Raw genomic sequence first — 14015 nt, forward strand, 5'->3', positions numbered from 1 at the left:
GTGATATTAGTAAAGGGTACTTGGGTACCAGAGAAAGCTCAAAGGAATTCCTTTATGCTGCTGTTTGAAACAAGGATTAGCAACTCTTTAGTGTCTCAAAATTTAAGTGTTTTATATGTAGTTCCCTTTCAGGAGACATAATTTGACCTGAAGTTTACAAAAGCAAACGCTGTCATAACACAGGTTTGTTATATTAAAACAAACAAAAAAACCTCCCCAAAAAACCCTATGCCTTCTGAGAAAAGTTAATGGGTATATTTTACAGGGTAACTAATATATAATCAATACCATGTTTATATATACACCAGAAATAGCTCATCAGTCTCTTCTGGCATACTCTAAGAAGAAAACATTTTTTTGCCAATTATATCCAACCAATGTGGAAGTGGTGGTTGCCTTATTAGGCTATTAAATGTTTTTCATTTTTACACATTATATGTATTGCTGCATGAGAATACTTTCTTTATACATTCTTCCAATTTAAGTGACAAATCAGTAGAAACAGAAAGATGTATTTATTCATTCTGTGATTGCTTCTCTACCATTTTTGACATTCCACTGACCAGGTATTTTTTCTGAAAACAAAAAATCTTAAAACAGTCTTAGTTCCTGCAGACTACACTATCATCCATAGTACACAATTGTAGGGTTTACAAGTTTATTAAAGCTAGCTTAGATGACTGTTGCCCCTATTTCATTTGCCATTTTGAAAAAAAGTTTTTTTAAAACATCTTTATTGGAGTATAATTGCCTTGCAATGGTGTGTTAGTTTCTGCTTTATAACAAAGTGAATCAGTTATACATATACATATGTTCCCATATCTCTTCCCTCTTGCATCTCCCTCCCTCCCACCCTCCCTATCCCACCGCTCTTGGTGGTCACAAAACACGGAGCTGATCTCCCTGTGCTATGCGGCTGCTTCCCACTAGCTGTCTATTTTATGTTTGGTAGTGTATATGTCCATGCCACTCTCTCACTTCGTCTCAGCTTACCCTTCCCCCTCCCCATATCCTCAAGTCCATTCTATAGTAGGTCTGTGTCTTTATTCCCGTCTTAACCCCTAGGTTCTTCATGACCTTTTTTTTTAAAAAAAGTATTTTTCTAATTTAAAAATCAATAATGGTCATTTCTGTGATCTTGAATGTTTTTCCAAAGAATGAAATTACTCTCTAAATTCCTTTATCTATACCCACTTAACCTGAGGAAGCCAAAGGAGCCCAGCGGGTGCCCACAATATGGATCACTGCCCTATCTAAAACACTTGGCCCCAGCATTATTTATGGGTAAGGAGAAAATAGAAACCCAGAAGACCACAGTGGTGGGGAGAGATCTGCGAAGGCTGGAGTGCAAATTAGCATACAAAGAGTGTAGAATCTTCCAAGATTAACTTCTGATAATGAGGAGAGCCCTCTTGGGAAGTCCACACTTACTGGTCTGATTTGCTGGGGGCAGTCCCAGTTTTTAAATCAACACCTGTTAATTATTTTAGTGCCCCGTTTCACTTTAAAGAAGTCTCAGTTTAGATAAGTTGCATGGCCACCCCATATTTAGCCCAAAGAGATGCTTGTATATTTAAATTGCTAGTGGTCTTAGGCAACTGGGTATGTATAGAGTTCTATTATGCTTGATTTTTGAGGTCTGGATTTGGTAATCAGTTGCTACAAAGGACGTCAGTCAAGTTGTTCCTCAGTATAGGAATCACTCCCAGGCCGTGTTTAAGGTCTGACACACATACCCACCCCCCCACCCCCATTTTTTTTCGAATTAAAAAAAAATGACCCATTTGTGGCAATATTTCTACTTAGAATTGCAACTTTACTGGGTGGCAAGGAGAATAAACCTTTCAACCACAGATGAGACTTTCAGTTCTAAAACTTCTATGGGAAATTTAAAGAAACTTTAATGGGAGAGAAACTTCCAAATCCCCTATCTGGTGAAGATTAAAAGTAGCAAAAATAGAAATGATTAAAAACGGGACCGAGTAAGGAATTTTGCTTGAGAGCCCCAAATGCAAATCTCTAGTTATGGTTTCAGCCACTTTGGATTTACTTGTATCAGTATTCCCTATTCCTACACACTCCACAGTTGCTGATGCTCCCCTCCTCCCAAGGAAGTAAACTAATTCTTTGTCCTAATCCATACGGACTACAATATTAGGACTACATGTTAGTATTAGAACATGACTAATGAATAAAGACTTAACTAGTTATGTTCATAGCTTTTTCTTTACACGACTTCCTGATGCTATTCATAAAAACACTGCAGACACCAAGAAATGAATTTTAATACTGAAATCTCTCACTCAAATTTTGGGAAAATCTGACACAAAATCATTTCTGGATATTCCTGTCAACACATTCTTAATTGTGTGCCCCCTCTCTCCCTCATGCTTGTGGTATTTCTAGTGGGCTAAATATACTCCAGTACCAACACCCATCTTAGCCCTCAGACCATGTGTTTACCTTGTCTAATTGCCTTTCTTTACTCTGTTGCAAAAATACAGATTTACTTATATTCTTTGAAACAAAGCCTATGTTCTGTGAAGTGCTTTTAAATTTATTTTTTAATGAGTTATTTAGAGTGTTTCTAAGCTTCCCAGTAAAAATCACTCTAACCCTGGCAAATGGGAGGAGGAAAGGAGAGGGAGGAGGTGGAGTTTAATCAGATTAAGATAATGTATAAAAATGGATGCTTCAAACCATTTTAAAGATGCTCTTCCCATTCTCAGCACCACATTGTGTTTACACTGTTAATTTGCACTAGCTAAGTCAATTCCTGTCTACATTCCAAACTAGAGTAGTACAGTCTTTAAGTAATGAGGTTTTTACTAGTTTATTCTAGGTGATCTAATTATGCTGTTGTGCCTTATGAAAGCAAGACTTTAAATTATCCCCAGTATGTATAGGACAGGAGACCCTTTATTTCCAAATGCTTTAATTGGTGACTGACAGAAAACATCATGAGACACATTTGCCTCTTCACTTCAACTGGCTACCAGGAAAACCTTTCAAACAACACTAACAGCCTCTCTTGGGCACTCTTTATTGAGCAATTACGATCGACTCTCCCTATATGTGGGTTACACATCCTCACATTCAACCAACCACAGATCAAAAATCTTCCCCCCCAAATCCTGAAAGTTCCAAAAAGCAAAACTTGAATTTGCTTCATCCTGACAACTATGTACATAGCATTTGTATTAAGTATTTTAAGTAATCTAGAGATGATTTAAAGTATAGGGAAGGATGTGAGTAGGTTATATGAAAATACTCCAGCATTTTATACAAAAGACTTGAGCGTCCAGTGGATTTTGGTATGATGTGTGGCGGGGCGGGGGGGAGGGTGTCGTGGAACCAATTCCCTGTAGATACCAAGGGACAGACTATACAGGATTGGAGAAAATAGTCAGGCTTCCATTTTTGGTAAACTTATTCTTGTTTAAAGAGTAATTTACACCTGAAAAGCATCTATCCTTCACGTACTTCACAGCCACTAATCATTTCTTAAAAGTAGGGAGGGCTGGCTAAAGCCTAGTTACGAGTAACCTTACACATTTCTTAACCCATTCCACCTTTTCCGTTCCAAACACCTATGCAGATCTGAACTTTGTCTTTGGAAAATTTAAACCATAAGGAAGTGCTAAGACAAACGTCTTCTCATTTCCCCCGGCACTACCATGTCGGGCTACCTGGTGGGCACTGGCCTTTAAAGGCCCCTAACACATATTCTTTATCCTTCCCGAAACGTTCAGGGAACACTTTTTAAATCAGAAGTCTTACAATCTGGGCGTAAATTTAGCTACGTCCCCCTCGCCTACTTGCAGCCTTTCCTACCCCCCACCAGGCTCTACACCACAGCAGGTGGAGAACAGAATGAAAGCCACCTGTGCAGCCGGAGCTTACGCAGTCATCGGCGCTGGGTGGGCACCGGTCTGCTAAGAAACGCGCGGTCTGAGCGCCTTACATCCAAATGCGGGCTTAACCCTGCAGCTACCGGCATCGCAAAATTCAGTCCGTTCTCGTCACACGGTTTCCAAAAAGTAATGAATGTTCTTCGAAATACTCACTGCTTCCTACGCTAGCCAGTGAGATCTGGAAGAAGCCTTGTTCACTTTCCCTCTCGCCCAAGAACGCAGCTCACTGGGCGCGCGTGGACGGCGAGGGTGCAGAATGCCGGAAGAAAACCTCAGGGCTTTCTTTTGCGCAAGCGCAAGCGGGCTTCCCCCACAAGTCACCTCGGTTAGGAAGTGGTGGTGGAAGGGCACCCTCTGCGCATGCGCCCGGCTGTGCTGCCCTCGCGTTAGTTCGCTACGGAGCGGTGTGGAGAGTGAGCCACAGGCCTGGACCTCAGGGAACCGAGCCCACGCAGGTTTTCGCTTAGCTTCTGAAATCTGTTTAAAGCGGTGATTCATTCATGCTCAAGTAGAGTACCTGAAGTCTGGCGGGTAGGGGTGCTCAGTAGTCGCAAACATTTCAGAGCTGGGGGGAGGAGCGGTGAGAAATACTTTCTGTAGATTCCCACCCCCCCTCGCCCCACCCCCCTCGCCCCACCCCTCCGCGTGCAGCTTTGGACCGCTTTATACATTCGCAGAATACCCAGCAGTAATACCTTACTTGCTGACAGCGCACAGGACCCTTTTAATAGTATTTCTCAAGTATTTGTTTACAGAGGAAGAAGCGAGGAAAAACTGAAGCGGTCCAAGCCGTGCTGCTGTATCAGTGTATATTGCAGTTTAAAAACGATCCAGAAATTATTGTCACTAAAAGACCGTTTTTTAGTTTGTTGATTTTTTGTTTTTTGAGTCCGATGTTTTTTATCTTCATTTTACTGGACAGAAGGGCCAAAATACTGGCTGCCTGGTTCAGGACCGGAACATCTAGCCAGCCTACAGACTTGGAGCTTCAGAGTCATGACTACAAAGGAGTCAGGAGGTGCCAAAGCAGAGTCGGCTCTCTCATCAGCCAATCTGAGCAAGCGTGTGTCTGAAAAACCAAACTATGCTCTGAAATTTACTCTGGTGGGACATACGGAAGCAGTATCATCAGTTAAGTTTAGTCCTAATGGAGAATGGCTGGCAAGTTCTTCTGCTGATAAAGTAATTATAATTTGGGGAGCCTATGATGGAAAAAATGAGAAAACACTTAAAGGACACAATCTGGAAATATCAGATGTTGCCTGGTCATCAGATTCCGGTCGTCTTGTTTCTGCCTCAGATGATAAAACTCTAAAGATTTGGGATGTGAGATCTGGAAAATGTTTGAAAACGCTTACGGGGCACAGTGATTATGTTTTTTGCTGTAATTTCAATCCACCATCTAACCTCATCATTTCAGGATCTTTTGATGAGAGCATGAAAATATGGGAGGAGAAAACAGGAAAGTGCCTTAAGACTTTGTCTGGTCATTCTGACCCAGTTTCTGCTGTTCACTTTAATAGTAGCGGGTCCTTGATAGTGTCAGGTAGCTATGATGGTGTCTGTCGAATCTGGGATGCTGCATCAGGTCAGTGTTTAAAAACACTTGTTGATGATGATAACCCTCCTGTCTCTTTTGTAAAATTTTCTCCAAATGGTAAATATATTCTCATTGCAACTTTGGACAATACCCTTAAACTATGGGATTATAGCAGAGGCAGATGCCTGAAGACATATACTGGTCACAAGAACGAGAAATACTGCATATTTGCCAGTTTTTCAGTTACTGGTGGAAAGTGGATTGTGTCTGGTTCAGAGGATAACCTGGTTTATATTTGGAACCTTCAGACTAAAGAGATTGTACAGAAATTACAAGGCCATACAGATGTCGTAATCTCAGCAGCTTGTCATCCTACAGAAAACATCATTGCATCAGCAGCATTAGGAAATGACAAAACAGTTAAATTGTGGATGAGTAATTACTAAACCCTTTAGAAATCAAGTAGTAGAGTCAGATTGGCCAAAAAAAAAAAAAAGGTTAGGTATTTTAAAAGATGGTTTCCTCTCAATTTTGGCATGGTTTTGTATTCTTTAAAAAACATTGCCTTGAATTACAAGATTTTAAGACCTATAACCTCAATTTGCAAAGCAACACAGTTGGAAAAGCAAGTCTAGATCCCAGGGCTTCTGACTTTAATCTTAAGGTCTGTTATTAATCTCTCGTGTCTGTCCTTGAGCAGATTCTCATTCTGTTCCTCTCAGTGACGATTCTAGAGGATCACTGTATTTGACAAAAATTTAGAAGTAAGGCTCACAAGACAGGATGACTGATTAAATGAGGGGAGCAAGGGAGTCTGGAATAACTCCAAGGTATTTGGTTTGGGTGATCAGGTGAATTAAGAGAATAAGCCTAGGATGGTGGTGGATTGGAGATTTATGTCAGATGCCACTCATACACTTTAAGTGATAGCCTACACGATGGGACGTGAAATGGTCCATGGAATCAAGTTTGTAAATTGGGAAAAATAAGCAATGGTTGTGTTTGTTCTGAGGATTTAAAAGTTTTAAGTTTTTATCAAAATAAAAATTAAAAATAAACCAGAACAAAATTATAAAGGCATTTTACTGAAGGACCTCTCACTACCTCGTCAGACTGCCCTCTCCTGATTCTCAGGGCAAGCTCAATGTCTGAATGAGGCTGCTCTCTTTCATTAGGTCTGACCTAACCCTACCCATGCTACAGACTCAGTTCAGAAAATCACCACTTTGTGTAACCATCACTGGCTGCCTGCCTCTAGCCACAGCTGACAGCTGAATTCGGTTTTCTTGCTTCTTGCTATAGCTTCTGTTATAAAATTCAAAATATATCATTTACCAATTTGTGTTGTAATGGTTTCATGGGCCATGTGTCTGGTAAACTGTGAGCTCTGCAGAGTCAAGTATGTTTTATTTATCTTTGTATTCTCACTTTTTTTATATAGGAGAGACTCAAGTAATGTTTGATGAATGACAATGAATTATACCACCATCACAACTTCATTCCTTGCCTGCTTTCAATAAGTTTTTGGAGTCAATTCCCTATACTATTATTTTTGTTGATTAAAAGTACCTAACCATAGCCTCACATGTTAACTTTATTCAAATAAGGCTTACAGGAAATATGAAGTGGAAAATGTTTTCTGCCCATTTTACCTATAGAGACATGATAAACATGAAAAAATAATCTAGGAACTAAGCAAAACATAGTACAATGATCACTTAATTGAAAGTATGTATTATAGAATACAAAAGAAGACAGTTTTGACCTTGTTGCTTTTAATAGTGCTCATGAAATATCGCTTGACAAGTTGTAAGCAATATAAGATACTAGAGTTACTAGTAGGTGAGTGACAGCTAAGAAGTTAATAAGTGAGGGTACTGGGAGAAGTGGGATTAGATAGGGGCAGGTCCTAAATACTGGTCATGAAATTTGTATTTAACCCAAAAAGAGGTAGCCACTATAAGTTATTGAATAGGAGAGTTGACACAAAATGAGAAATGATTATATAAGTTCTTGCTGCATGGTAGCATTTTTGAGCTTTGACTTAATCATACATTTTATTACAATATATCTCCAAGATACAACACTTTAAAATGCTTCTTTAGAAGTTAAAAATGGTATTGTTCTATGAAGAAAGATGATACACTTTTAAAAAGAAGTACATTAGATTTTACCCATATTTAAAACCCGTATTTAGATAAGACGTAACATAAGTGTTCCAAAATAATCAAGAAAAACTAATCTGCTAAAATGTACACAAAGCAATGCTTTTTGATGATAAATTTGCAAGTGATAAAAATCAAAGAGCTTGATATCTAAAATGAAGCTAAGGTTGAAGTACTGTAAAGTACATAGACACAATTAACATCATCAGATAGATTATGAAGCTGTAGGTAGAGTGGTGCATTACATTTTACTGAGTATTTTATTAAACCAAATTCCCAAACAGCTGCATATATTACTTTTTAATCTGCTATAACCCTCTGAAGAGAACCAGCAGGTTGGGATGTTTATGCGGACCTGCCATCCGTTAATACTATTGAAGCACATGAGAATAAGTGAAATACTTAAATAGAAACCAGCATCCATACCTAAATGTGAGACAACCTGGCACCCTCGTCGAACTGTAAGTAAGATACATACCAGATGCAAATGCTTATTTTTCAGCACTAATAAGAAAATGCATTTGATAGATATTCATAACTGAGAAATTTAGTGTAAAGGCAGAAGAAAAAGGACCGGTTGGGAATTGTAAGCCATGGAGCAAAAGAGGTGACTGTGCTGGCCCCAAGCGACTCCATAGTGCTGGGATTTCAAAATCCTCAGAAACTTGTGGCCAGACCTCCATCATCACCTTGCCGGGACTTTTTCAAAGACTGTTCTCCTAAAAGCCTCTGTCTTCCAGCACACCTGACAAAGGCATAGTGTGGTCTGGCTGCTTCCCAGGGCTCTCGAGAAACACCAGGGTATTTGGGGAAGTTAGCTCTCCAACGTGCACCTGGGCAGTGTACTCAGCTGGCCCTCCTTATCTCTTCAGAAATGAGGACACTGAAGAGAGAGAAATGCAGAACTAGAAACCATTTGGCTTCTGGGGAGATGTCACTTTGGTAATGGGAATTAAAGTAAGGTACGGGACCTGACTCTCTAAAGAAGAGTTAATATTAAAGTTCAAGTAAGTTGTCTCACTTTTCATTCTTTCATTTTCTCAAAAAAGCTGAGGCTGCATTTAACCTGGATCAAAGCCGTAAAATATAGACAAGTCATTTCTTTAAGAAAATTTATTTGTAGCTCTAGAGCAGAATTAGGGAACTCATACATTCATTTTAATAAGGCCTGTTACTGCAACATTGTTTCTAGATTTTCAAAATCCAGCCAACATGGATATCTCTGCTACTCTGCTTTGGCCTTCACAGCAGCTTCTTCTCTCAGACGAGCTTTCTTTTCTAGGTTCAGGCTTGTTAAAGACTCGTGTCTTTTGGCACCCTAAAGTGAAACCAATTTGAACAAGTGATTATTTATGCTGGTCTGGGGAGGATGTCACTGCACTGACGCCAGCAGGCTGACACAGGAAGTACAGGCATGGAAGGGTTGGCTGCTTGTGCTCCGGGCACAGCAGCCCCTCCACACGCCTTCTGCCTCCTCTGAGCCTTCCTAGAACAGCAGCTCACCCATTCAAGCACCAGAGAGAAATGCCACACCTCTACCTTCTCCTCCTTTCTGGCCTCCTTTCTTCAAATCTTCCAGCCTCTCTTCTCCCTTTATAATGTATTCCCTTGTCTTTCTCTTTTCCTCTTTTTAGTATTAAATACCTTCTTGTTTCCATTTCTGTCCCTTTTTTCCCTCCTCTCACTTTTCTTTGTTGCTACCATTTCTCCTTCCCCAACTCATTTGTATATTTTCACACCCTTCTAGTTCCTTACTCCTCTTGTACCAAAAACATTCAGCTTTGGGAATCCCAGACTTCACCAAATACTACCACTGATGACTCCCAGCATTGTCTACCCTGCTTTTCCATCCTTTGAGAGCAAACAGGAGTGGAGAAGAAACAACCATCCTCTTCCCTTATTTCCCTCCCTGTGACTTGTTACATCTCTTTGAAGCTTACATAAACAGACCAGTCTCAAATTTTTTATACCAAATGAGTGAAGACAGCACCCTATAAGGTGGTATTTTCTTCTATCTGTGTGATTTCACATGTAAAGAATTAAGTATGGGGAGGGGAGGAGAATCGGACTGGTAAGTTGATGGAGAGGACAAAACACAATGGCTAATTTCTGTCTTCTAAATCACATTAAGTTCAAAAGTTCTTCATTCCAGTAGCATTTACCAACTTTTTAGAAACGGATAGTTCCATAAAAAAGAAATAATAAAATTTTATAGTATAGAACAGGAGAGGAACTCTTTAAACTATACAGCGTATACCCTTGGATGAGGCTAGGAAAGACCTCAGAAGTGATTTGTTTATGGAGTATTTAAACTCAGCTAGTAGGACTTCCCTGGTGGCACAGTGGTTAAGAATCCGCCTGCCAATGCAGGGGATATGGGTTTGAGCCCTGGTCCGGGAAGATCCCACATGCCACGGAGCAACTAAGCCCATGTGCCACAACTACTGAGTCTGTGCTCTAGAGCCCACGAGCCACAACTACTGAAGCCCGTACACCTAGAGCCCATGCTCCACAACAAGAGAAGCCACCGCAGTGAGAAGCCCACACACCACATGAAGAGTAGGCCCCACTCGCCACAACTAGAGAAAGCCCGTGCACAGCAACGAAGACCCAATGCAGCCAAAAACAAATAAATAAATTTATTAAAAAATAAATAAACTCAGCTAGTATAATCAAGTAGACAAAAGCAATGCAGATTTCTCAGAATTCTAGAAAGCCCTATGTCCTGTCTACATGCTTCTGCAGGTTCAGTCTGAGAGCTAAGCATGAAAAGTCAAAGAGGGAGACAGAAAAAATACTGAAGTGGGGCAGGAACAGAGTAGTCAAGAGAAATTCACCCAGGCCTCCACACTTGCCCTTCGTGCTCCCATAACATCAGCCTAAATGGTCAGTATCTTCTATTCCAAGACTCTAAAGAGAGCCAGACGTTCATTTCTTTTACTCTGGACTCACTGGGGATAAGGATGTCAGTTACCACTGGGTTTGCAGAAGAACCCTTTAAATATCTGACAACAGATATGAGACATCTCTTTCCACATGGAAGCTGTGATATATAGAATTAGACATGGTGTTAAAGTAACGCCTTGGCCAGTACTGCTGCATATAAAAATAACTATTTTAATCACAAGACAGTATATATGCAGTTTGGTAACTGGCAAACTTGGCTCCACTTTTTTGTCTTGCCACTTATTAGCTATGTGACATTGGGAAAATTATTTAACATCTTTAAGTTTCAGGTTCCTCTTTTACAAAACATGGATAATAAGAGAACCTACCTCTTAGGTTCTTAGAATTATTGTGGTCATTAAATAAGTTTAACAATACCTGTTACATAATGAGCAATCAATAACTGGGAGCACTTTTACCATCACCTCAATTAGACAGGTCTAGGTTCAAACTGTGGCTCAGCCATTAGGGAGATGTGTGTGAACTTGGGTAAGTTACTAAAGGTTTCTAAGCTATGTTTCCTCATCTATAAATGAGGTCCTAATCAAATTATCTATCTTGCAGTGTTGTTGTGAGGTTTAAATAAGATAACCGCAAGGTACTTGGAAGACAGTAACATAGATGTTAATAATGACTGGATTTCTGGACCTGAATTCCTATGTACCACTTAGGAGCTTAGATATATGGCCCAGTTTGAACATCAGGTAAAGAACAGTGATAAGAACACTCACCAAGAGCAGAGTGAGGATCAATAAAAAAATGAGAGTGCTTTACAGACATGCAAGGAGTTATTAGTAAGTATGCCAGTGTCATATTACTTGTTTTACATTACTTATGACATCTGTGATAACTAAACACTTTTTTTTACTTAACCAAAACTAATTTAGTCCTTCACCTTGCCAAAGTTAGGATTTGCTATTTATCTCCAGGCATCATATCTCAGGTTTGTTCCTACTATGTTTTATTTTGTTTCTTATCATTTCTCATGTAGGAAGTAGCCTCCTCATCACAGAGAATAAATACAAGGGTCAACCCCTGACTTCCTCTAGGTTTTTTTGTGGAAAATACACAAAGATAGACGGCAAGTCCACTCTCACCTTCTTGCCCTCAATAACCATCCAGATGCATCCTGCCACTGTGAAGGCAATCATTACATAGCTGATCTTCACCCGGACCTTGTTCTTTGCAGCATCGAGCATCTCAAACCTAGTAATACAATGGGATCGTGAGAGAAAGTTAAAATTTCCCTTTCTGAAGTTGTCAGAAGGATATAAATCTGTGTCTCACAAATCAGGAGTAGAGTAGTGCCTATACATATAAAAAAGGAGATGGGGCCTAGAGATCATACAGGACTTTGGGGAGGATGGAGCATTTTCACAATTCACTTTGTATATGAAACGCAATAACGGGGTGTAGATGAAGATAGAAGGAGGTATTATAGAACTCACATCCTCCCATAAAGACATCAAAAATACACCTACATTTGGAATAATTCTCACAGAATACCCACCGAACACTTGCAGAAGATCTCATACAACTAAAGCTGCAAGAAAGATCACCAAATAACTGGGTAGGACAAAAGAAAAAAAAAGGGAATTGGGACAGGACCTGCACCCTTGGGAGGGAGCCGTGAAAGCGGAAAAGGTCCCTCACACTGGGAGGCCCCTTAGCTGACTGGTAGGTCCACTGGGGACAGACAGTAGGCCTCAGAGGAGAGTGAAGCAGCCGGCATACAGTCGGCAGGACAGAGAGAGACCAGCACAGGTGGCCCTGGCCATCTTGCTGCACTTCCCAGCCCAAGACGTGCGCCTTTTGGTGTGTGTGCAGCAGCTCAGGGCTGAAACTTGGGCTTCAGCAGAAAAACCCGAGGAGAAGACTCAGTTTGACTGTGCGGAGGCAGCCCGAAGGGCCTCAGGTGTAGTCCAGGCTGCAACTGGAAGTGTGTGGAGGACACAGCCCATGCCCATCACCAGAGCCCCACTGTCAGCACGCTGAGGTAGGGGCAGGGACTTGCCACAGCAGCCTCATTCTTGGTGAGCTCACAGTGGGTGTGGCTTAGCCGCTATGAGTTCTGGGAGTGTGCAAGTGCTGGGTGGTTGCCCGCATACAGAGGTAGGGCTGAAATCTGAGGCGATTCCCTGCGGGTGTGCAACTTCGGCGAATTTATGCCTGTGGCAGCGCCTGGGGATAATCTGAGCTGATTACTGGCTCTCCTGTAGCTGAGACGGGTCCTGTGCCAGGAGCAACAGGCTTCGTGGGTGCACACACACAGAAGTGGGGCTGAAATCAGAGCCAATACCAGTGTCTCCACTGCAGAGGCAGGGCTGAGGGCCACGCCAACAACAGTGTACTTGTGAGCCTGCACAGTGGGTGGCAGGCGACGTCACAGAGCACATGTCTGGGTAGTCAGCTCCTGGGGGGGAATACACAGCAGCTCCTTTCCCAGCCGGAGCACTCCACTCCTGCCTACCTCACATCATAGCTTAGAACCGGACCTGAGGGCTTCTCTTCCAACAACTGGGGAACAGACCTGCCCATGACAGGGCTGTGACAACAACAGAGCAAAGAGAAGGCCCCACTCAACACAAGATCCAGTGCAGACTCTGCTTACCACAACACAAATCACACCACTATGAAGGAGATAACAGCCAACACACATCGAGGAAAGATGTGGCAGACATCCATACCAAAAACAGCCCTCACACCAAAAATACTGGGCTCACACAGGCTACACAGGGTCATTCCCACATAAAAATAGCCCTTCAAGACCACAGTAGATAACTGTTTCCCTTAAATTCATAGAGTCAGAGAAATATAAGTAAAATGAAAAAACATAGGAACCACTCCCAATTAAAAGATTAAGAGAAATCTCCTGAAAGAACAAACAAGTTGGTTTGTTTCTCTAGACTGAAGAAACAGACCTCTCCAGTCTAACAACCCGAGTTCAAAAGTGAGGTAATAAAAATGCTGGAGGAATTAAGAAAGGCAGTCACTAGAAATGCAGATCACTGTAACAAGGACTTAGAAACTATAAAGAGGAGCCAATCAAAATTAGACAACTCAACTGCTGAGGTGAAACCAGGCTAAAGTCAATAAACAGCAAACTAAATAATGCAGAAGAACGAATAAGTGATCTGGAAGATAGAATAATGGAGATCACCCAAACAGAACAGCAGACAGAAAGACAAATGAAAGTAGCGGGACTTCCCTGGTGGCACAGTGGTTAAGAATCCACCTGCCAATGCAGGGGACATGGGTTCGAGCCCTGGTCCAGGAAGATCCCACATGCCACGGAGCAACTAAGCCTATGTGCCACAACTACTGAGCCTGCACTCTAGAGCCCACGAGCCACAACTACTGAGCCCGCATACCACAACTACTGAAGCCCATGTGCCTAGAGCCTGTGCTCTGCAACAAGAGAAGCCACTGCAATGAGAAACCCGTGCACCG

General features: G+C 41.5%; 2 protein-coding genes across 2 annotated transcripts in view; one reads left to right on the plus strand and one right to left on the minus strand.

Moving 5' to 3' along the window:
• Nucleotides 1-4299: 4299 nt before the first annotated feature.
• Nucleotides 4300-7026, plus strand: WDR5B (WD repeat domain 5B). The gene is made up of 2 exons (XM_082654690.1): nt 4300-4369; nt 4837-7026. Exon 2 carries the CDS (start codon nt 4911-4913, stop codon nt 5898-5900), a length of 990 nt encoding a protein of 329 aa, XP_082510816.1. The 5' UTR covers nt 4300-4369; nt 4837-4910; the 3' UTR covers nt 5901-7026.
• A 1691-nt stretch (nt 7027-8717) lies between these two features.
• The window catches only part of FAM162A (family with sequence similarity 162 member A), a 33134-nt gene continuing 27836 nt past the window's right edge, over nt 8718-14015 (minus strand). Inside the window, exons 4-5 of the mRNA XM_082655104.1 lie at nt 11663-11771; nt 8718-8937 (exon numbers count right to left, since the gene is read on the minus strand). Coding sequence (XP_082511230.1) covers nt 8845-8937; nt 11663-11771 — 202 coding nt within the window. The 3' untranslated portion in view covers nt 8718-8844. The remainder of the gene's footprint in view (nt 8938-11662; nt 11772-14015) is intronic.

Source organism: Grampus griseus (genome assembly GCF_964374135.1).
Source record: "Grampus griseus genome assembly, chromosome: 5".
In the NCBI taxonomy this organism is placed as follows: Eukaryota; Metazoa; Chordata; class Mammalia; order Artiodactyla; family Delphinidae; genus Grampus; species Grampus griseus.